This window comes from Primulina tabacum, chromosome 1 (genome assembly GCF_025594145.1).
Source record: "Primulina tabacum isolate GXHZ01 chromosome 1, ASM2559414v2, whole genome shotgun sequence".
NCBI lineage: Eukaryota > Viridiplantae > Streptophyta > Magnoliopsida > Lamiales > Gesneriaceae > Primulina > Primulina tabacum.
Genome location: NC_134550.1, coordinates 16,923,602 through 16,949,107, shown reverse-complemented (window position 1 = coordinate 16,949,107; position 25,506 = coordinate 16,923,602). Strand labels below are relative to the sequence as shown.

General features: G+C 37.6%; 2 protein-coding genes across 2 annotated transcripts; one reads left to right on the top strand and one right to left on the bottom strand.

Annotated features, from left to right (window-relative positions):
• Positions 1-4,927: 4,927 nt before the first annotated feature.
• On the top strand, positions 4,928-6,738 carry LOC142505843 (uncharacterized). The gene is made up of 3 exons (XM_075618966.1): positions 4,928-5,075; positions 5,466-5,754; positions 6,627-6,738. Exons 1-3 carry the CDS (start codon positions 4,928-4,930, stop codon positions 6,736-6,738), a joined length of 549 nt encoding a protein of 182 aa, XP_075475081.1.
• Positions 6,739-11,793: 5,055 nt separating this feature from the next.
• LOC142542499 (uncharacterized) lies at positions 11,794-13,548 on the bottom strand. The gene has a single exon (XM_075649165.1). It carries the CDS (start codon positions 13,404-13,406, stop codon positions 11,988-11,990), a length of 1,419 nt encoding a protein of 472 aa, XP_075505280.1. The 5' UTR covers positions 13,407-13,548; the 3' UTR covers positions 11,794-11,987.
• Positions 13,549-25,506: the final 11,958 nt, after the last annotated feature.

Below are 25,506 nucleotides of genomic sequence, written 5' to 3'. Positions count from 1 at the left end.
CAAGTTGGTCAAAGTTCAGTGGCTCAATCAATCAGTGGAGGAGGGCACTTGGGAAGCTGTTTTTTTTTGTGGCTGCTCAAACTATGTAAAAAAAATGTGTTTTTGAGGATTTTCCAGTTGCAGGCTTGGTTGGAAATCGCAGAGTGGGCGGCGCCCGAGCGGTAAGATTTTACCGCCCGAGCGCTAGGACTTCCGGACATGCGTGCCTGAAAGGTAAATATTACCGCCCGAGCGCCAGGTATCTGGAAAAAAAATGTTTTACTATGTGTTGCAGTTGCCCAAGCGAGATCCAACGAAGCTCTCAACGCTAAATAAGTATGATTGACGTGCAAAAAGAAAATGTTTTATGTTTTTTAGGTATGCAATTTGTCTTGTGCCCAATTATGAACGGGTTTGAAAGCCGGAGAACGTTTCCGGGGAACCTCTCCACCCCGGTAAAGCATGATCGAGTTTTGATCAGGATTGGAAAGCGGTAAAGCATGACCAGAGACCAATCCACCCGGTAATGCATAACCAGGGAACTTATGTATGTGGCAGTGGACATCTCTGCCTGCCCAATACCGTGGTTTAGCCTGATCAAGCGCATTATGTTATGAGTCACTTGCTTTGAAACATATTTCTACGCAAAATGATGATGATTATGCATGTTTAAGTATGTATGATGCAGCACGTTTATGAAATTTTTTATGAAATGAGGGCACTTCTATGCTTGTGTGAGTACGTTTATGTAAGTATGTTTAGAGTTTAAGTATGTATGGACTACTTTAAAATACATGTGGATTTACTACGTATTACTCGTTATTCTCCGTTTATACATGTTGAGTCTTTAGACTTACTAGACTTGATCGATGCAGGTGAGGATGAGCATGACGAGACGAGAGGAGGGGATCAGTGAGTTGCCTCGGACTGGGCGGAGGACTAACCCGATGACCGCTTAATTTTTAAGGATTTTTTATGCACGTTAAATTCAATTACTCTGATTTTAATAAAATTACTTCAAGTTGTTTAAACAAGTACTTGTCGCAAGCTCGTTTACATTTCACTTGCCCGAAATCCGGAAGGCCCTCTTCCACCTCCTACCTGATATGTCCCATCCCCAGCAGAAGTCGTGGCCGTCGAGGTGCAACAACATTTCAGATTTCCCAACATAGGAGAATACTGTAAGGTCCAGAAAATTAATTTACGTAACCTAAATACATGCAATTTAGGGTTTTAATTAAAATATATGTTTATTCATTTTTTTGCATTTGACGCATAATTATTGCATGATAGAATTTATTTCATGAAATTTTAAAAGCTCATGCATAAAGGTTTCTAGATGCATTTCGCGCTCGAACAAGGAACAGAGACCGGGGAATTATCAGGAAAATTATTTTTATTACATGATTAATTTTTATTAATTAATATAAGATTTTTTAAATGTATTTTTCAAGAAATTGGATTTTTTGGGTATTTTTACCCGCTAAAGCATATTTTTCAGCGGTACGCAAATTTTATCAAAACGGAGGACGTTTTAGGGTTCGGGTAATATTTTCAAAAATTTACCAAAACGAAATATTTTTCGGGAGAGTGTTTGGACTTGATTGGCCTATTTTTGAGCTTATTGGACTCAAAACTCTTTTAATCCCTTTTAATTTAAAGTTAGGGCCCATTAGCTTATTTGTTATCTATTTAATTAACACCTAATTAACCTTAAACCTAAATACCTCTCCCCACCATCCGACACCCCCTCCATTCGGAATTTTCCTCTCGTTTTTAGCGCCTCCCTCAGCAGCAAGCATCGGCCATACCCATTTTCTTTCAATAAAATTTCCTCGGCGCTTCCCCGACACTCGTTTCTTCGATCTTCTTTCGCAAAACTCATCGAGGCATGCATGTATTCCCTTTTATGTATCATTCACGCCATATTTATGAAAAATGTGTGGTAAAGCATGTAAATCTTTTGATCTTGGAGTGTGTGTTCTTCGGTGGTGATTACTGCATGGTTATCGTTTGTTTTGCGATGCTCATTCACGTTTTCATGTATTTTCGTGCAAGGGGTCGCTGGTTGTCGAGATTCTAGGGCTGTATGGGTAGGTAAGGGTCATTTAAGGGAGAAATTTGAGGGCGTGCTCGGCCTTGGGTTGAAAGCCGAGAGTTTGCATGCGTGGTTCCCTGTTTTGGGTTGTGTCTCGGACCAAAGGTGAAGCCGACGGGGTGAGGGCAACTCTAGGCCATGGACTTGTCTCTGGTGAGTCTGAGTGGCGATCTGGAAGAGCTTGAACACCGCGGGTCTTGATTCAAGGGCCGCACGAGGGAGTTGAGTCGAAGAGAGGTCATGTTCGAACATTTTGGAGGTCTAGCGAGAAGCTGTGAGTTTCAGTGTGCATGGGCTGATTTGCGTGGATTCAGTAGGTTTGGGATGGTCCTATGGTGGTCTAAGAAAGGTTGTTTGGTGGCTGGAACTATCGGCTTTGGTGTAGGGATAGTAATCGCGTGCTAGGGTCTCGGCTAGGGTTGAGTGATGGCTTGCTGGATTTTCCAGCCGCTGTCCATGGACTTGCTCGAAGGTCTAAGGGGCTGGTTTTAAGGTTTTAGGGCCTTTTAAGTGTTTATAAGGTGTGATAAAAAGTTGAAAGAAATTTGGTTAAGTTTCGGTTCGATTCGGGTTAAAACCGGGACCCCGGTCCATGTTTCAAAATGAATCGAATAAGTTTTGTATTGAGCTCGAGTTTACGTCTAAGAATGCTTATAAATATGTTTTGGGAGATTTTAAGGAGTTTGGCAAACTTCGGGTCAAATTTTAGAGGTCCAGGGGTAAATCAGTAATTTTGGGTTTTCACGAGCAAAATGGTCATTTTGCACCCGGGTGAGATTTTAGTCCTGGCAGCACCCTGAGCGCATTTTATCATGTTTTTAAATGTTTATACATCATGTATATGATTTTTATGTAAATACGATATAAACGTTGCATGCTTAGTTTGAAAGAAAAAAATTATGTATATGTGTGCTTTTATTTAAGTAGTGAATATAATTGACACGTTTTTGAAGGATGGGAGTTGGTTGTGACTAACACGATGACATGATGACACGAAAGGTTGGGGCTCAGTGGATGGGTAATGTTGTCGCTGATGCCTCTGCCGCTGGGTACCTCGGTTACACGTAGATGGATCCATCGAATAACGTGATAATACGAAAGTCACAGCTGACGAACGGAATTCAAATTAAGAAAATGAACTCTTATATGTTTTTATGATGATATGTGCTATGATTATTAACATTCTTTGATAGTCATGATTATGCATATGATTTTACCGCATACTTGAAATGTATGTTGATTACGATATTTTTCGCTGCTGCTTGTTATGTACATGTATTTGTTATATTAGTACAGGCGTCACTAGGCATGTGTGATACATATGATCATGATTTTGAGGGGACTGGAGGTGCTGAACTCTTAGTAGGCAGGCCTGGATGTGAGTACGATCCAAGGACCACACTTTTCCGCACATCATGATTTTAGGAGAGATGAGAGGACATTGATATTTTATACACGGGTTTCGATTTACGGATGATCACTAGTATTTTTAATTGTTCATGCTTCGTTTGAGATCGATCATTTTAAATGGTGGTATGTCTTTTAATTGTCAAACTTTTACGATTATTTTTAAATGGAATTTTTCTTTAGTAGGGTTGTATGCATGCAAATTATTTAAGTGTTTATTTTCAAATTTTGAGCTTTACGAAAAAAATATTTTCTCATTTTTAAAATAATATACGTTACAGTTGGTATCAGAGCAAGGGTCCTGTATAGAGTTGTGTCATCGTCAGCTTCTGCAGCTCAGTCTTCAAACCTTAAGTCTGTAAGCTTTTATGTTTTAAATGTTTAAAATAATTTACTGTTATCACCTGCATGTTTTCATGATTTACGCTTTATGATGATCTACGATACATGTTTAATTGTTTTTACGATTTAAGGATATATTATTTAAAAAAAACTAGGTTAACTGAATGATGGATTACGTTTATAAATTGGACTGTATTCAGATATGCCTCCCAGACTTGCTCCCATTACCGAGAGACAGGATGAGATTCCTGGAGGTGGTAGAGGACCTCCACCACCACCACCAGGAGACCCAGCTACCCGAGTACTAGAGGGGATAGCTAGACTGATGGAGCAGGCCCAACAACAGGCGCCCCAACCACAGACCGATATCTATGAGTAGTTTAGACGGCTCAACCCGAAGGAGTTCGAGGGTATCACTGACCCATTCTTGGCAGAGGGATGGGTTAGATCACTGGAGCTGCACTTTGACTACTTACAGATTAGAGATGGCGACCGGGTCAGGTGCGCCATTTATATGCTGAGGGATGATGCGTCTCTATGGTGGGAGGGAGCTGCCCATGCCGTCGACTTGACTACTCTCACTTGGGACATGTTCAAGGAGATGTTTTATGGCAAGTTCTTCCCAGCTGATGTCAAGGTCCACCTGATGAGGAAGTTTATGAGTCTCCGCCAGGGGGCCTCGTCTGTGGAAGAATTCTTCAGGAAATTTGACAGGGGCTCTTCCATTTCATGCCCATTATCGCCAGGGATGCCGCACAGAAGCTGAGGCATTTCATGGACGGACTGAGACCCACCCTCCACCGGGATGTTATGTTGATGAGGCCGGCGGGATATGATGATGCAACAGCCTGCACTTTTCAGGCAGAGCAAGCTTTATAGGACATAGACTTTGAGATGCAGCGGAAGCGGCATCAGGCCCAATCCATTTCACAGCCACATAAGAAACAGTATACGGGGCCACCGAAACAGAAGGGGCAGTAGAAGCCCCAGGGACAGTATAGGGGGCCAGGACAGCAGCGGCCACCTCAGGTACCGGGGGCTCCCAGGCCGGAGGGAGGACCGCCATGCAAGCAGTGCAACAAATACCACTATGAAAAATGCATGTGGGGCACTTACAGATGCTTCGTTTGCAAACAGGAGGGGTACAAGGCTGCAGATTGCCCTCAGAACAAGGGTCCCACTACCGGCAGGGCATATGTGATGCATGCCGAGGAGGCTGAGGTGGAGCCAGACTTTACTTTGATCACTGGTAACATTTTCACTTGATTTTTTATGTTTACCGCTTTGATTGCACTGGATGAATTGTTTGTTATGAGAATTAAATTATGGGATTGAAAACCTAGAATAATTAGGATTCATGCTCTAACTAGTTGGAATTAAGGATTTAATTACATGAATTGAGAATTATAGAGGCTAAATTCGAAATTTTTGAAGGGCCAAAGTGTGATTTTCGAAACTTTAGGGGTTAAAATGAAAATTTCAAGATTTTTGGGGGTTAATTTCGAGATTTTTGAGAATGCATAGGGTTAATTCAGTAAATTTTGAGGATTTTGGGTTAATTTCCGGTAAGAAAATTTTTAAGTTTCAAAATGATTAGATTTGATGGTATGTTCTGTCACATGGATGATATATATTTCAGGTATAGCTACACATGCATTGCTAGATTCAGGGGCTACTAATTCGTTTATATTTGAATCTTTCGTAAAGTGTCTAGGAATCATAGCAGTGGCAATGGATTTAGGTTTCAGAGTATCGATTCCGTCTGGGGATCAGATGTTTACCTCCATTATAGTGAGGAAATTGGAGCTTCAACTACAGAAGCATATGGTGCAGGCAGACTTGATAGTGCTACCATTGCCGGAGTTCGACATTAAACTGGGTATGGACTGGCTTGCTTTGAACGGAGCTGTCATAGAATTTCAACAGAGGTCAATATCTGTCCGACCGCCCAGGGGTAAGCCATTTTTATTCGAGGCAGCCAGACATCAGCATATGCCTCACGTCATTTCCTGCTTGTGCGCGAGGAATCTTATGAAAAGATGGTTGCCAAGCATTCCTAGCCAGTATCGTATCAATGTCTGAGCCAGTCAGTCAAAGGCTAGAGGACGTTGATGTGGTCAGAGAGTTCTCCAGTGTTTTCTTTGACGATGTCTCAGGCATTCCACCAGACAGAGAGGTGGACTTCTCTATTGAGCTCATGCCAGGGACAGTGCCGATCTCTAAGGCCCCCTACCGTCTATCACCTACCGAGATGAAAGAACTGAAAGATCAAATACAGTATTTGCAAGATAAGGGATTCATTCGCCCTAGCTTTTCTCCATGGGGGCGCGCCAGTACTGTTTGTCAAGAAGAAGGATGACAGCATGCGACTGTGCATTGACTACATGGAGCTGAACATAGTCACAGTTAAAAATAAGTATCCATTGCCGAGGATCAAGGATTTGTTTGATCAACTTCAGGGAGTATCAGTGTTCTCGAAGATAGACATCCGATTCGGATACCATGAGTTGAAGGTGAGAGAGACTGACATGCGTAAGACAGCCTTCCGGACGCGTTATGGACACTATGAGTTTATGGTGATGCCCTTGGGTTTGACGAACGCGCCAGCGATATTCATGGATATCATGAATTGCGTGTTTCAGCCTTACTTGGATCAGTTCGTCATAGTTTTCATTGACAATATTCTGATCTATTCGAAGAGAAGAGAGGAGCACAGTCAGCATCTGAGGACCGTACTGCAGACATTACAGGACAGACGGTTGTATGCCAAGTTCAGTAAGTGCGATTTTTGGCTTGACAGAGTGGCATTCTTGGGCCATATTGTATCACAGGATGCTATAGAGGTCGACCCCGGCAAAGTCGAGGCAAGTCAGAGATTGTCCGATGCCCAAGAGCGTTACAGAGATCCGTAGTTTCTTGAGATTAGCTGGTTACTACAGGAAGTTCATTCAGGGCTTCTCTTCCATTGCGGTGCCTATGACTGCCTTGAAGAAGAAGAATGCCAAGTTTATCTAGGGATCTGAGTGTCAGGAGAGCTTTGACATATTGAAGCTAGCATTGACCACCGCACCAGTTCTAGCTATGCCATCAAGGCAGGGAGAATTTGTGGTTTACACAGATGCTTCGAAGCTCAGTTTGGGTGCGTTTCTAATGCAGCATGACAGAGTTATAACCTACGTGTCCAGACAGCTGAAGATTCATGAGAAGAATTATCTGACTCATGACCTCGTGCTAGCAGCAGTGGTGTTCGCTCTGAATATTTGGAGACAGTACCTATATGGGGAGAAATGCAGGATTTTTACTTACCATAAGAGCCTGAAGTATTTCTTCACACAGAAAGATCTGAATATGCGACAAAGGAGGTGGCTTGAGCTGGTCAAGGACTATGATTGTGACATTAGCTACCATCTGGGTATGGCTAATGTGGTTGCGGACGCTTTGAGCAAGAAGCACGCAGTGATTGCTCATTTTTCAGTGCAGAGACCGCTACAGGCTGAGATTCAGATATTTGATCTTGCAGTTTATGCCAGGGGCGAGGCCCCGAACCTTGCTACTCTGACAGTACAGCCGACTCTGAGAGACAGAATTTCGAGCATGGCATACTTCTGACGAGCAGTTACAGAAGTGGAGACAGAGGGACGAGGCTAAGGGCCAGAGATTGTATGCAGTTTTGGATGACAAAGTCAGATATAGGGACCGCCTATGGGTTCCTGACAGTGGTTCCTTTCAAACAGATATCTTGAGCAAGGCCCACAGCACCCCGTACTACATTCATCCAGGGAGTACAAATATGTATAAGGATCTACAGACTCTGTATTGTGGTCGGGCATGAAGCAGGATATTCTGCGTTTCGTCTCCGAGTGTTTGACTTGTCAGCAGGTCAAGGCAGAGCATCAGAGATCTGCAGGGAAGATGAGACCACTCCTTACTCTCAAGTGGAAATGGTAGAATATATGAAAAATGTGTTGTAAAGCATGTAAATCGTTCGATCTTGGAGTGTGTGTTCGCTCTGAATATTTGGAGACAGTACCTGTATGGTGATTACTGCATGGTTATCGTTTGTTTTGTCGATTCTCATACACGTTTTCATGTATTTTCGTGCAAGGGGTCATTGGTTGTTGAGATACTAGGGCTGTATGGGTAGGTAAGGGTCGTTTAAGGGAGAAAGTTGAGGGTGTGCTCGGCATTGGGTTGAAAGCCCAGAGGTTGCATGTGTGGTGCCACGTTTTGAGTTGTGTCTCGAACCAAAGGTAAAGCCGATGGGGTGAGGGCAACTCCAGGCCGTGGACTTGTCTCCGGTGAGTCTGAGTCGTGATCTGGAAGAGCTTGAAGACCGCGGGTCTTGACTCAAGGACTGCACTAGGGAGTTGAGTCGAAGAGAGGTCATGTTCGAACATTTTGGAGGTCTAGCAAGAAGCTGTGAGTTCCAGCGTGCATGGGCTGATTTGCGTGGTTTCAGTAGGTTCGGGAAGGTCCTAGGGTGGTCTAAGAAAGGTTGGTTGGTGGCTGGAACCATCGGCTTCGGTGTAGGTATGGTAATCGCGTGCTAGGGTCTCGGCTAGGATTGAGTGATGGCTTGCTGAATTTTCCAGCCGCGACTTGCTCGAAGGTATAAGGTGGTGGTTTCGAGGTTTTAGGTTCCTTTTAAAGTGTTCACAATGTGTGGTAAAAAGTGGGAGATATTTGGTCAAGTTTCGGTTCGATTCGGGTTAAAACCTGAGACCCCGGTCTAAGTTTTAAAACGAATCGAATAAGTTTTGTATTGAACTCGAGTTTATGTCTAAGAATGCTTATAAATATGTTTTGGGATATTTTAACCGAGACCCTTGCAAAATATTATCGAGCATCCGAACTCAAAGTATTCTGACCCGAACAAAAACGTGAATAATGGTGAGTGAAGTCCATTCTATATTAAAATCTTGAACTAAATCTTCCGTGATAAGAAAAGAATCCCAAAAAAATAAAAATAAGACATCTTTCAAAATTAAAAACAAAAATAAGATACGATCAGCATAAATCTTGTATCTTAGAGAACTTGCTTTACTAGATTCATTTCCATATGGAAGACTTGAGTTCTTTTCATACAAGGTATCTAATTTTTCTCACTATATAAATATCAGGTATAGTCTATAGCTTTACAAATACACTCATTGCTTACACAAACACTATTATTCTCGCACACTTAAGTTTGCTATTATGACTAACTTAAGCATCGTAGGGGCTAAATCGAAAACAATTTTGGCACTCACTAATGTTTGTTCATCTATGCAGATTCAGCTCGGCTTTCAACATATCAACAAGCCTCTAATCGGCTCATTCCATACCAGCTAGAAAGACTTGATTATTTTAGCTTATCCGACCGAACCTTATGTACGAGGAATTTTTGGTATCATCAAATATGAGTAAAAATCATTTTGATACATATGTTTGTTAATTATATATTATAATAAATAGTTTAATTGGTACATGAAATAACGAAAAAATCAATTTTACTCAACAAAAATGGCTTTAAAGTATCGCAAATCGTAGGTAGGGTTGGGAGTAGAATGAGTCTCTCGCCAAAACTATAGTTTTTTGTGGTTGCGAGAAGAGTTGGTAAAACTTCGATTTTTTTTATCTTAAGTTTGTAGTGAAAGTTGAAACATCAAGAATCAAACCTTGACTTTGACATGTACGTATGTTAAAAAGACACAACGGAAAGAAGACGCAAAAATGATTGAATTAGATTGTTTATTTCACAAATGTATCCAAAGAAGAGGAATCGACAAGAAATATAGTAATTTATTTCACGACTCGTTATGTTTTTAAAGAAGTGATACGATAAAATTATGGAATTTTTTTTTTAATAAAAAGAATATACTATATATGTGTCCTAGCTATCCCAAAGTCTAATTTGGCTGGACCCATGTATAAATTTGTATCATTATCAACAAATGATGGGGAAAACTGTCCCGATTATTTAAGAGAATTGGTTTGAGTATAGAAGTGGAGACTAGAAAAATATGGGAGACAATGGGCTAATGCATTGATTGGGACACCCATAATTTCCATTTCTTCCCCTTAGCTTGGTTTGTTTTCAAAATTTGGTGATTTTATATTTCCCCAGTTTAGGGTTAATTTGTATTTTTTTGGTATTTTTAATATTTTTTCATGTGGTGTCAACTTATCTTATGATATGTAAGCACTCATTTGAAAAGGAAAAAAAATGCTAAATCACAAAACAAATTACTTAATTTCCACATTTTTCATTAATTGGTATCACAAATTTAGATCTTACGATGGAAAGAGAAGTATGTTGATAGCTCCCAAGGAATTTCAATTTTAAAAAATAACCTACTAATTTTTACATATTCTCCTATGGGTAGCATTTAGTGATATGTGTTTAGAGTATATCTCATGTAAAAAAAAATCTAATTGATTATATCTGTGAGACGGCTCGATTTGATTCATAGTTACAGTGAAAAATAATACTTTTGACATAAACAATAATATTTTTTCATAGGTAAGATCGGATCGAAAACCCGATTTTACAAAATTACGGCGTAAGATGATGTTATATGAGTTTTTCTGATTTATTTATATGACCTCTTCAACTTAAAACATTTGTGTTTTTTTCAACGAAAATAGCTATTAGACAAATCAAGGAACACTAAACATAAAAAATAAAAATAAAAAAATTTGATCAGGATCAAATATTCAACTCATCCTGATATTATATATGCTAAAATATATATCTCTTGTTCCACTTGGCCTATAAAATTTATTCATGATGAAGAGAGTATATAATATATTAATAAATTACAAATGTATTCATTGATTATAGCATATATCAACATCAGCAATGAGTCTGTGATAAATTTAATATTTTCTTTGTCGGGATTTTGTTGTATATTATTTTAAAATTTTAACCTTTGTCTTTTATATACAAAGGTTAAAATTTAATATATGATTTTTGAAATTTAATTTCAGTCAAATAATTATTTTTATATGTGCGCTTTATAATTTTCAATATATGATTTCGGTCAATGAAGTGCCGCTTTTGCATTATATCTAAGGATCATATATCGTGATTTTGAAATTTAATTTCAGTCAAATAATTATTTTTATATGTGATTATAATTTTCAATTTCAAATGTAAATGTTGACCACCAACGGGCAACATGCTACTTCAGTAGTTTAAAATTTAAAAGGGGCAATTTATGTATAATTTTTATATATTCTTTTTTGTGATTTGATATTGAATTCCATAGAAGTATTATCTGCTCAAAAATTATTATTGGCAAAAAATGAAAATATTTATAAATTGTTTTAAAAAAAGTTGAGATATAATTCACACATTAAAAATAATATTAAATATTTTTTTCCAAAGAACATATATGTTTTAAAATATAAATATAAATATATTTATTTTTTAAATATTACAATAAAAAAATCATATAATATTAAATACATTAATATCTTTTATGTGGTCTAAAATAAATTCATACACACACTTTAACAAGTTATTTTTAAAATAAGACCTTACAATTTATAAGTTTCTAAAAATTGTTAAGATATAATAACTTATAAGTTGTTTTAAATAATTTTAATCAAACCCATTGTAAGTTGACATCTTATGCTACAATTTTCTTTAGTTACAACATATATGCATATTATTAAAAATTAACAATACAATTCTAATCTTCTTCAACTACCCCTACTAAGGATGAGACGACTAGTCGAGTTTGACATCTCCATTTCTTTGCCCACTCAAAATTATTTTGAGATTTTCGAACCCGAACTCGAACTTGGAAAAATCGAGATATCCGTCCCTGTTTCATATTTTGCTCTTGGGGCCCCGAACTTGGAAAATTATCATCCCTATCCGCTACTCTCCTTATGCCTCGTGTACAATTCATCAAACATTTTGAATTCGACAAGTTCATAATTAAATTTAGTTGGATACACGGTACTTGAAGACTTTGACGGGAAGCAAGGGATAATTCCAATTTCCAGATTCACTTTTATGTACACTGACACAAAACCAACGCAAAATCAAGAAAGCAAAACATACTACATGGGCTCTCACATAGCAATTATGTATTATATTTTTTCACATACGGATTATTGTAAGAAGATGATAATGACACAGAACCTTGTGTAGTCCTTGTGAATGACAGCTTTAGGCACGGCGGCCTGGTCCGGATTCATCAAGCGGGGGGGTTCTTACGTCTGTATTATTCATGGCTGGATATTGAGAAGCTTGAACTGCAGAAGCAGGTGCGCCCATTACGCCTCCCGGAGTAGTGTAGACGATCTGTCTCCCAACTCTATCGTACGCCACCTGTGCGTACCCGGCTGCATCTACCATTACTGGAACTCCGGCGGTGCTTCCCGGTCTAACCATTCCGAAACCACCCTCGGCAGCATATCCTGATACCTTCTGCGGCGGCAGAGTTGTGGGTACGGGCATCGGTGCGTTCACATTGTACATCTGCTGCTGTTCGCGGTAAATGTCAGAGGGTATTCTTTGAACGGCGTAGAAGCCTTGGTTTTGTGGGGCTGTGACGGGTCTCATCATCGGAGAGTGGTACGCCGCCGAGGGTGCTGAAATCATGTAAACGGGCTGTTCATTGTTGACGGCGTTTGATGGAAAAAACCCGTCGGGAGCTGGTTTCTCCGGCCAGTAAGGAACACCTCCCGGAACGGGTAGCGGAGGGATTTTCTCCGGTAACATGTAGTAATCACCGCCGGCGTATCCTACGGCGAGATTTTCGTCCATTTTTCTGCCGTAGATCCCCTGTTGCTCCTCAATTCTCAACCTCTGTAGATCCTGAATGTGCTTCTGGATCGGATCAGATCCGACCAACCTCTCATCCGGACCCGGAATAACCGGGTCCTCAACCTCCTGTACTCTCCCAGCCATCGGCTTCTGTACGGAAGCGGGATTCGGTGGAGCCATACCATTTGCTTTCTCCAACCCAAACAAAAAATCAACGTTATCAGCCTGCGCCGACACCTGAGTCGCTGCGGCGGCATCCGCCGCCGCTGGCGGTGAAGCCGTCACAATCGGTGCAGAATTCAACGCCTCGACAAACCTTTCCTTCTCCGACTTCACATCATCAGAGCCAAAACTCCTAACCGAAGAACTCAAACTCGAACCGTAGCTCGAGAAAACGAACAACCTGAGCCTCGCCGGCTTCGGTGAAACCCTATACAACCGGTCGTACTCGTGCATCATGTGCTCCAAATCATCATCATTAGTCACCGAAATCAACGCGTCTAGATCTTCTCCGGGTAACTGATACTTGAACGAAACACTGTCACAATCACTGAGAGCAACAAGCTTGGACAGGAGTGAAGAAAATTTTACATTCCGATCAACAGCCAGGATTTTGGTCTCACCTCCGACGTAGGACAACTGGTTATCGTGGGGGCGGGGCTGGATCTTTCCGCCGTAACTGCACATAAACTTGACTTTAGAAAGCGGATTAGCCTGAGAATCCTCCCACGGCGTCGGATTCTCGAAATCTATTTCTCTGGAGCGCGGCGAGGAGTCGCCGGACTCGGGGTAGGAGGAGTTGTAGGAGTATCCCTCCATCGGCGCACGTTAGATAGGGGAGACGAAATGGGGAGCGAGAGTGCGTGGTGTAAGGTGTGGGTTTTAGAACAAATGAGAACTTTGTTTGTTTTGGTAGGAAAGAGAGAGGAGACGATGCTGGCACGGAAATTGGACATTTTTTAGGGTAAAATTTATTTTTTATTGATTTATTATTTTGACATTGGTTGGTCCTCTATGTTTATGATGAAAAATCAAGCGGAAGTGGGTGAAAAATCCCCAATCAAAATATTTTTTTGGGTTCATTTTGTACTCGTAAAATTGTGGTACTATGTCATACAAAATGTGGTACACTTCATGTGGAAATGTGATACTAAAAAAGTACTCAGGGACTGAACACAAAAAAAATCGATGGCTGGGAATTGAAGGCCAATTTCCCGAAAAATTAAATCGTTAAATTATTAAACTTATATTTTTTTTCCTTATTAATTATTAGATATTACCATTATTTTCTCCATTAATTTTTTCTAATTAATCTATTTTCATATATATTAAATATTTTTGTCAAAAATTAGAAATAAAATTCATAAAACTTATGAATCAAATTTGTTGTGAAAAAGTAAAAATTTATAGTAAAAAATAAAAATCTCAAACTCTTAAAATTTATCAAACTACACACTTTATAAAATTTTTCTCTCTACTCAGTTGTGATTTTCTTCACAAATGAGAGATCTATTTATAGAAAATCTTTACAAATAATCCAAAAATAAATTCATCATTACCTACATCATCACACACTAATTTTCAATATTTACAATTCTTATTTTCAACATTCAAATATTCAACATTCAAATATTCAATACACACATTTTAAATATTATTTTTCAACAAAATTCAAATTTTTCTAATTTTTTTATAAATTTAATTATTACCATAGGGATGAAGAACCTGGATCAACAATGATCATGTGATTGAAGTGATTCTATTGGATAAAGATTAGAAGTTTAAGGATATTATGACAAGAACTCTATATTTTAGAGATTTTAAAAAAGAGTTTGATTTGAAGAAAAATGTTAGATTTTGACACATATAATATTGGGACAAAAACTTGTGTGAGACGGTCTCACGGGTCGTATTTTGTGAGACAGATTTCTTATTTGGTTCATCCATGCCAAAGTATTACTTTTTATGCTAAGAGTATTACTTTTTATTGTGAATATCGGTAGGATTGACCCGTCTCACAGATAAAAATTCGTGAGACCGTCTCACAAAAGATCTACTCTAATATTAGAAGGAATAGGTTCCAAACCATACTTATTTTAGTGTATCTAAAATAAATTTGCATTTGCATGCGTAGATTACTGGTATATATGTTTGGCAAGGTGACATAGTTTGTGCCAATGGGTTAGTTTTTTGATAAGGTGAGAATTGCTAGGGTGACTTGATTTTTGAAAATGCAATACCTCTTGTTATTTCTTCTGTTGTAAAGAGGGATGTGTTGATTCGGTGAACGGAAATTATAGTTCTTGCTAAAAAACGATTAATACCACGCTACTACAACATAATTATAATAGTCACAAAATTTTATTTTAAACTTTTTAGACAAAATAATTAAAACTATTAAACCTACATTACATACCCTTAATATCTACGTTTTTATTATATATATTGATTATTGATAGGTTTTATCATTGATACCTCATAAAGCAGTATCGAATTCAGGAATATGGCTCTACTAGAGATCGAACTTTAAACTCTAGAATATTTTATTATTTTAAATTAATTTACCCAAACTAATATCAAATTATCCAAAATTAAAATATAATTTTTTAAAAAAAATTGGGCTTTAGCCCGGGTGACAATTAATATGGCTCCGCCACTGTCAAGAGGTACCCGGGTCATCCTATAAACCGGGCTAAGGAGGGGTCGGAACCTGGTTCATCTCATAACTAAAAGCCGAGATAAGAGCCAGCTCGGGTATCATCCTCGGAACTCAGGAAGATAATCAGATCAGCACAGAGTGAGCCCGGACTCTCATCTTACCCGAGGCTGTGTAAATGGGTTTAGGATATTGAGGGTTTTGTCCTCATTATCACGCCACGATCATCTGCTTTGGCACCTCAGTACAGATGTTGCTTCCGGGTCCACAAATAAAGTGTATCATACCTATGAATCATTGGTTTGTCATTCATCACAAGTTGGGATGATGTAACTAATATAGATACATTGTGGATTGTCGTATTTGATAGTTTCAGAAGATAGGCTATGGACTGCTAGCTCACCATAAATAGTATTGAAACAAGGTCATCATTATCGATATATCTATAAATACCCAAGTTTTGTTAATTGTAAAACATTCAATTCACCTAATATTTTTTTAAAAATGCTTAACATATATTCTCTGTATTATAATATCATTTACAAAGAAACACTTGACTTATTTGACCGTCAGAATGGTTACGCCGAAAACCTCTCGGCGCCTCACTAACGTTCTTTGCTCTTTAAAATATGCAAACTCTTCAGTCCTGATACTCTCCGCCTGATCTATAATGTGCCTGAGAAGAAATTCACTGATCTTATATAACCGTCGACCAAACTCAACCCGATTTACCCGGTTGATATCAATCATGTTTGTATGAAACATACTTTAGATGAATTTGTTAAGGTTGTTTTTGTAAGGTTGTTTTTGTAACGTCCGAAAAACCAAACCTACGTAAATCACATGCATGCAAATTATTTGAATTGCTTAAATATTTTATTTAATTGATTTTAAATGCTTGTATGATATTTATTAAATGATTAAATGTTTGATTGCATGACTAAATGATTATATGGCACGTTTTTATGAAATTGAAGGGTTTTACCCGGATATTCAATAATAAGCTGGGGGAAAGGAGACCGAGGACGACCAAAATAAGAATAAATATTTTTCACTAAATATTTTCAAGGCTTCTTAATATGATTAAAAATGATTTAATTCTTTTACAAATAGTAGAGTTCAAATTATTTTACGAGACGAGCTCGATTTTACCCGAGAAGCCGGTTTTGGGCAAACAAGGGACTTTTAGAATATCAAATTCATTATTTTTGAAAAGTAATTTTTATAAACATTTATGTTTTAATTAAATAAGAGTTATTGAGCCCAATTTAACCAAATTGAGTAGGTACAATTGCTCCTATACTTTGAGGCACAAAACCAAAGCCCATTATCATGCAATTAAATCTATAAATATATTACCTTGGTGCTTCAAAACACCAGAAACCAGCCGAAAACACACACTTGGACACACATAAATTTCGAGAATATCAAGAGGAGGAAAAGCTAGGGTTCTTCGGTCCGGTCGTCTAACTTCGCACATCGTCGACGATTGAATATTCGAGCGTTTTAAACACAAAGGCACATTTTCTAAACCCTTACACGCATCATTCAAATCATAATATGCATGTTTCAATTGTTTTTGCATGAAAAATATTTATGTTCGATGGTTTAACTGTAAGGCCCTGTAATTAATTATCCAGTAATTTGACATAATTAGAATAATTATTGAGTTGTAAATTAAAATAATTATTTATGCCAAATAAATTCAAGAAGTGTATTAGAAATATGTGTTTTATAATATCGGAGAATTTAAAGATATAAAATACATATAGAGTTTAAATAACACACGAGAGCAAAATAAATACAGACCGAGATAGATGGGCTTGAGTTACTATTTTAGTAACCAAATACACAATATATATATATACATATACATACACACAACTTACCAAATAAGAGAAGGAAGAATCGAGAAAGGGAAGAGAAGAAAGAAAACCCAAATTCCCGCAACCCTTGGAGCAGCTGCGGAAAAATCGCGATATCTCCTCCGTCCAGCGTCTAAATCTCGATCGGTCTGAAGAGATGTCTTCCTAACATCCTAAGCTTCGATTCAAGATAGAAATCACGAAGTTTGAGCAAGGATTCGGGTAGATTGAAGCTGCTGTTTCTGTGCTCTGTTTCTGCGCGAATTCTTTCGGTTTTGGGGTGAGAGTTTTGTGTTGCTGCGATTTTTACATCTTGAATTTGTAGAAATGACCTAAATAAACTTTGTAGTGCTTTATGTTAGCTGTTCATAGCCACTAAAAGAATGGATTTTCGATTAGAAACGGATTTGATATGATTTTTCTACTAAAATGTGTAAAAATAGAATTTTGTGTTGGAGCTGTGTAGATTAGCTACTGTAATTCGAGTTTTTGTCAATTATGCGCTCCGATTCTGGACTTGTGATTCAAATAAGAGTTGTATAGCTATGTGTTGTCTTCGTAATGATATAATAATCGTTAAATTCCATTAAGAATTGAGCAAGTTATGTTTGTTTTTCTGGAACTGCTCAGTGTATGAGATTCTGTCCGCGAATTCGGAAGAAGCAGTGTGTTCTTGAAAATTCTGAGAATAATCTACTGAGATTCTGAAGATGATTTCAACTAAAGAAACTTAGATAATTTAGTTATCTTTCATTTCCAATTGGCGGATATTGATTTGAGTTAATATTGAGCGAGATATGAATTTTATACTCTTTTGTGCCAAATCGGACATCGATATGGAATATAGTTTTCATGATCGGCTTATTGTTGTTTTGTTTAGGCTGAGAGTCTTGCAGTGAAGTGTTATTGGATTTTCAAGTTGGTATAGGTATGTTACAGCTCGATAACATACGACGGTAAAACATAAATTATGTTTAATTGTCATTCTGTGTTACATGGATCATGTTTATGACTTGTTGACTGTGGTAAATTCTTAAATGCCTTCGTTGTGATCTATGTTTATTATTTTGACATATTATTGGCATTTAGTATCGGGCATACATTTATGACATTCATGCTGAGCACTATTGTTCTTGTTAGCCCATTGTTGATATCTGTTGTTATCTGGCACTGTTGTTTATCTCGGGATCATTGTGTGGCTGATAGGCCTATACACATGAGACCGTAGATGTGATTGAACAATCCCGTGGTTAGTGCAGCCTTTTGAGATGAGCGCTGGGATTGTGTCATCTAGTTTGTTCTGTTGTGCCATCCTATTATAGCGTATCAGCTGTATGGAGGCCGAGTCAGGGGTGTTATTCAGCACAGCTTGGCATACCTCGCATACTTGGCAGGGCGGTTTAGTTACATGATGATGTAGCTCCCCTGTGTTGTTGCTCGAGCATTATTCCAGTTGTTATCGTACCGTTTGTTGGCTCCCGTTATCCCGATTATTCGTTGAGCCTTTCATGCATTGCATATTACATTTCATTATATGATTATGCATGATTTATGTTATTGTTGGACTATTTCATACCAGAATCCTAACCTCAGTTGTTTTCTTAGGGAGGGGGGGGGGGGCTGCTGTGGTTGCTATTGGGCATCATGGTAGATCTCCCGAGTCATTTTGCAGCATCAGGCCGGGATTCCGCCAGTGGAGCTCGGGATTGAGGTTGGATTGCTTGGTTATGTTCAGTGGAGTCTCCCAGTTAGTCTATATGTATGTCTTGAGTTATTTCAGTCTTGTATTGTAGTTTATTTGCAGGGGAGATGCCCCGTGTATCTGTAGTAGTATTTGGTTGTTTTGTGATGTTTTGAGTCGACTTTGTGATATTTATGATCTGGTGAGTATTTGGTATGTTTTAATTCCTGTTTAGTCCTGGCCAGTGCGGCTATAGGTTGTTTAACTTTGGTTTTGTTTTAATGACTCTAGTTGGAGTATATTTTGATATAAACTACTGCTTGAGTTTTCGGGATGTCCTCCTTACGGGGAGGTCATGCCGAAATTTTTCTAAACCATGAGGTCCGTTTTAAAGTATTTTAAATCTTTTTCCGCTGTAGTTTTAAATCAAACCATTATTGTTTAATCATTAATTGTCATTATAGTAAATGGGCCTCACATTAACATTTTGTCAAATATTTTCAAAAGTTTTCGACGTTTTTATGTATATGTGATCATAATATGATTCCCAACGAATACACTGCCAATGTAGGATGAAATATGAAGGGAATATGAATAAAATTAAAAGAAAACAAGACTGGATTCACGCATAAGCAAGGGAGAGAGGCACCTAGGGTATTCCAGGGTTTGGAGTGGTTATCATGATTCAAGGGGTTCGGCTAGGATGCATGGGGTGTTGGGGCTCGACCAGGTCTTGAGGAGGCTTCGTTCAGGATGTGGTTAGGTCCTAGTAAGGGTCCTAGCAGGGCTAGGACTCATGGATCTTGGCTGGGGAAGAGTCCTCGCTTGATAAGATTCTTCTCGTGTGTGTTCTTGTTCGGCCGAGAGGTTGCAGCGGGGAGGCTTGGGAGAGGGCTAGGCTAGGTCATCTAGGAGGTGGCTCAGGGTGTTCCAGAGAGGGTCAAGAAAGCTTGGACTTGGTGGTGGCTCAGGCGAGGAGTCCCACGCGAGAAGGAGACCAAATCGCACCATGGGAGGTTGCGCAACTGCTGCTGGTTTCTGGTGGCTTCGTGCGTGGGTTCAGGGGCTTGGGCTGGGCTTGGTTGGGTCTGGGCGTGGTACAAGGTTGGTGAGGGGCAGGTGGGCTCGGTGGTGGCTCGAGTATGAGAGTCCTAGTTCACTAGGAGTCCTAGGCATGAAGATGAAGCACGCGCGCAGCTGTGGGTCTTGTTCCAGGAGGGTTTGCGTGAGCTAGGGTCTGGTTCTAAGGGTCATGGTTGTTCAAGAGCGTACCTAGATGGGTTGGCTAGGGTTTGGCTCGAGGTGGCTCGATCGTGGCTCGACTAAATTAGGAGATGGCTCGGTGATCTTGATTAAGGGTAAAAAATAAAAAATTAATGAACATAATTGGAACCATGGGTCCACGGGGGTGGTTCATGACTCACAAGGTAGTTTATGTAATAAAAAGTCTATGTTTAAAGTTTGGGAAGAAAATATTAAGTTTTGAATTAATTCGGAAACTAAACGCCTCGAGAATTATTAATTAAAGAATTAAATAGAAAGCCTCGAATTAAGCTGAATAAAATTATGAAAAATAGATTTAAGCTTAAATAATTATTTGGGATAAGCCCATAACATTAAAAGTAAGAAAAATTTAAAATCGAGAAATTTTACGTCTAGGGGCAAAATAGTCATTTTACATTTGAGAATTTCGTAAAATCTTGGCAGTGTCACGAAGGATCATAATGCATGTTAAATAATACTTTATGATTTAAAATGATGATTTTTTGTGAAAATATAATATTGTATGATTAATGGTAAAATTGTGCAATTTTTACTGTTAAAATGCTATTTTTGGAAAGTTATGATATTTTATGCTTTTAAAAGAAAAGGAAAAAAAATATTTTGAGGGATGTGAATTGACTCTGACAAATGATATATGATACGTGGAGGATCCGTTTTAAGAAAGAATGTTGAACTTACAATTTTGTGGAGATGTCGTGAGGGAAAAGGCCCCAGAGGGAGCCTATTTACGGGAGAAGGCCCCAGAGGGAGCCCATTTATGGGAAAAGGCTCCAAAGGGATCTCGTCTCTGGGAGAAGGCCCTCGGGGGAGCCCGACGATCGTATTTTCATGGCGGAGCCTAGTGTCTGCCCCCTTGGGCCATGTTGAGCTGAAGACTGATCAGTCGACCGGAGGATAAAAGCTAGTCACTTTCAAGGAGCAAACTTCACCCAAAATGATAAATGATTGAAAGCTTTACGACTAAAATAATTTTACGATTTATGTATTTATGCTTAAAATTATTTTAAATGGTTCATTTATGTTTAAAAGCTATTTTAAATAAAAATATGATTTCTAAATGCATGTGAATGTATATGTATTATTTGATATTCATATTTAGAATGTGCTGAGTCATTAGACTCACTAGGTTTGCATGATGCAGGATTTGATGATATTATGGGAGGCGCTGACGATTGAGTGTATCGAGTGCGGTAGTACACTCCCAAAGGACTTTTATTTTCCGCACTAACTTGTTAGATATAAAGATTTAAAAGATTATTATTAATGATTTTATTAGAGATTTTTATACTTTATTTTATTGTTAATTGATCTTTTTAAAAGTCGATGCATGATTTTTGGTTAGCTGACGATTTAGAGATTTATTTTATGAATTTGAGATTCAAATGTTAAATTAGTATATGATATGGAAATTTTAAGTTATTTTATTTAGTAGTTTTCGAGTTTATGATTTATAAAAAAAATTAGTGGACGTTTCAGTTTTTGTATCGATTGAATCGAGATACGAGTTTCAAATAAAATTTAAATAAATTTTAGATTTATTCTTTACCTCAATAATAATTATAGTGGAGGTAAAATCTTTCTATCCAAATTAAATTTATTAGTCAAAATAAAACTTAAATTTATTAAAGTTAATACAAAGTCTGCGAGTGGGACATGAATGATAAGATACGTGTTCGCGGGTAGGGCCACCCGTGGGTAGAGGAAGCTGATTGATTGAGAAAACATAGAAAAATCATGCGACTATATCGGAAGTATCTTTTGATATATAAAATAAATGGATATTGTAAAAAATACAGTAAATCAATATTAATATCAATTGTATACATTTTTACATTATATTATCAGATTTTATATTAAATTTATTATGAAATTTTAATAAATAAAATTTTTATATTTGATTTTTTATATTATAAAAATTGTTGTATAAATATTATTGTACATATAGCATAACACAAATAAATATGTAAACTCTTGTGATATCTTTATATGAATTAATTTTGTCACAAATATATATTTTTTATTCGATTTATAAAAATATTATTTTTTATATCAAAGTACAATTTTTTATTATATATAAGATCGAGTAGGTGTGTCTCACATATAATCATCTGTAAGAATCTCATAAAAAATCTATTAAAAATTTAAAAGTTTTACTTTTATATTTTTTTCTTAAATAATGAAATTCTTCGGTTGAAACCACCGTGGACTCATTAATTCTTCCGATATAATTTATAACAGTAATCTGCCCACGGGAATATAAATAATTTGTGTTACATCTAAAAATAAATTAATATTTAAATTAAAGATAAAAATTTGAAAGATGACAGTTCTAATTAGTATATAACATATGATATTAAAAAGCAAAAAATGCATTTTTTTTCCATCTATTAAATTATGTTATATATAAATATTATTTTATTTAGTATCGGGTTCAAGATAATAAATGCATTTGTTAGGTTTGAAATTCGACAAAATATATTTAGACTTAAATAATGTCTAATGCTTGCTTTACATGTTTTGTAGCATTTCGGAAACCTTGCCTCAATCTTAATGTATTGGCCGCAAAAAAATAATTCTCTGTGAAAGATTTTTCTAAGTTATACTTGAATCATTTATCTTCTTAGACCTAACTTTTATATGTAGTATAGATATTATTGCCAAAATTAACTCATAATTATTTTCTAATTTTCTAACCATTTTGGTCCATTAGTTTGAGATTTACTCCATTTTTACAAGAGTATTTAAGAGGTATGGACAAGTTTGTTGTAGAGCCCAAAATCAGTACACGTAAATCTCATGCATTCATTTAATTGTTAAGTCTTTTACTTAAGTTTAAAATGATTTTAGTGATACATGATTTATTTAAATTGCATTGCTTTAAACTTGGTATGTTTATGTGATGCACGATTTAAAATGTTTTCTAGAGTTTCACGTTTCAGGCGATTATTCGAGGCGGGATCGAGGAAAGGAGACCGGTGACGTTTTTGGACAATTTTTAAATATGATATTTTATTTTAAGTTATGGATGAGGCATTTTAAATAATTTATTTAGTTTAGCATTTTGAAGCTTAAATTATTAATGGAGTGATTTTAGAATTTTAAAATTTTTAAAGTTAATATCTTGTGTGCTTTATTTTAAATCTATTGATGCTAGTATTTTAGTGAGGTATTAGTATTTTATGTAGTGGGTTTATTTGTTATTAGTATTTTTAATTAGCCAATTAACTCACTAAATACTCCTCCTAATTTTATTAACACACGCACACACCCACCAAAACACACACTAGAAACCGTAAAACACACACACACATTCAGATTTTTATATTTAAAGAGCAAAACCTAGGGTTCTTTGCTAGAGAGCAGCCGCCCCTTCCATTCGATTTTTCCAGCAAGTTTTCGGTGAATTTTATTGCAAGAAAATAGTGCCACGTTCGTCCCGGATCAACCTCGCATCTTTCCTCGCTTCGGTGTCATCGTTCGGTAACGATAAAGATTCAAAGGCATGTATATACTTTCGTTTCTGCATCGATCTTGTCATAGTAATGATTTTTATGTCTATTGTATGAAAAACATGTGGATGTTATGAAGAAATTTGAGCAAAAATGATTGGATCACTTTTGAAACGTTTTTGGATCTCAAAACTCGAAGTTTGCTGTCAAATTAAATACTGCGACTTTTCGGTCAACTTTTTGGAAAATTTTTCACCAAATAAAATGTAGAACTTTTTGATACCTTCGATTTGACAGTAAACTCGAAATATTTGGATAAAAATTGAGTGAGTTATGGTGTTTTTCGTGGGACTTCTCAAACTTCGTTTTCTGGAAAATTATGTTATTGATGCGTTCTTGAAGTTTTATTGTTTCAGGCTTCGTTGGGATCGACGGGTGACCGTTGCTGCATTTAGGTATGTTTAGTATGATGTTGGGTTGGTAATTGGTGTACCGGTTAGTGTCCATAGGCACTTGAATTCATTAGAAGTCGTAAGAAGCGATTTGGTGTCAAGTCCCGTGTTTTTGAGTTGCATCGTGTCGTAGGTTTGATGTCGTTGATTCGGGGTGTTTGTACGGGTTGTATCAATGTAGTAGCATCCTAGGATGGGTCTCGAGGTGTCGGGTCATAGTCCGTACAATCATGTTTAGAATGTTGAGCATCACATGTATTGAATTTTCGTTGGTTTGCTTTCATCGAGGGTACACGGACCCGGACACGGACCTAGGCACAGGGTCCGTGCCTTTGTTTTTCTTCGAAGTTTCAATTTGCAGAGTCTACACGGACCCCTACACGGACCTAGGCATGGGGTCCGTGCCTCCCCTTTTCTGCACACATCTTTTATAGTACCTACACGGACCCGGAGCCGGACCTGGGCACGGGGTCCATGTACTTCATTCTTGGGAAAACTTAGGTTCAATGCTTTGAGGTTCGATATCTTAGTCTAATGCAATGGTTAACAAGGTCGAGCCACGGAAATTTTAGAACGTCCTAAGGAAATGAATGAGCTTGTGTGTAAGCATGGTTATTATGTCTAAGTTACACCAGTTAAGTATTCGAATTCATGTTAGTATGTTGCAGTAGTGGCCCCAAGCGAGATCCAACGAATCCCTCAACGCCAAGTAAGTATGTTCGACGTGCAAAAAGAAAATATTTCAAGTTTTTGAGTTATGCTAAATGTCTTGTGACCAATTATGTATGGGATTGGAAAGCGGTAAAGCATGACCGGGGACCAATCCACCCCGTTAAATCATGAACGGGTTTAGATCAGGATTGGAAAACGTTAAAGCATGAACGAGGACCAATCCACCCGTTAAAGCATGAATGGGAATCTCATGTATGTGGCAGTGGATATCCCCTGTCAGCCCAGTACTGTGGTTTAGTCTGATCAGGCGTATTTATGTATGGGTCACTTGCTTTGAAACATGCCTCTACGCAAAATGATGAAGTTTATGTATGTTCATGTATGTACAAGTATGAAAGCATGTTAAAGAAAAGTTTCACGTTATGGCACGTCTATGTATGTATGTAAGTTCAAGCTTTGGTACGCACTTTCAAGTTCAAGTATGTATGTACTATTTTGAAGTCGCATGTGGTTTTATTACGTATTACTTGCTACTTCCAGTTTATACGTGTTGAGTCTTTAGACTCACTAGACTTGATCGATGCAAGTGAGGATGATTTCGAGGAGACGAGGGGTGGGGACCAAGGAGCAGGGCTTGGACTGAGCAGGTGGCTAGACCTGAGGACCACCCAAGTTTTAAGTTTTTATGAATGTTCAAAAATACTCTGATTTCATGTTATCGATTATGAGTTTTAAACAAGTGATTTTAGTAAACTTCATTTAAGACCTTTTGTTGCAACATTATTTGGGGATGAACGGTATAGTTTATCGAATTTGAAGGTTCGCCTTTTATTAAATAAAAGTTCTAATTTTTCCGCAAA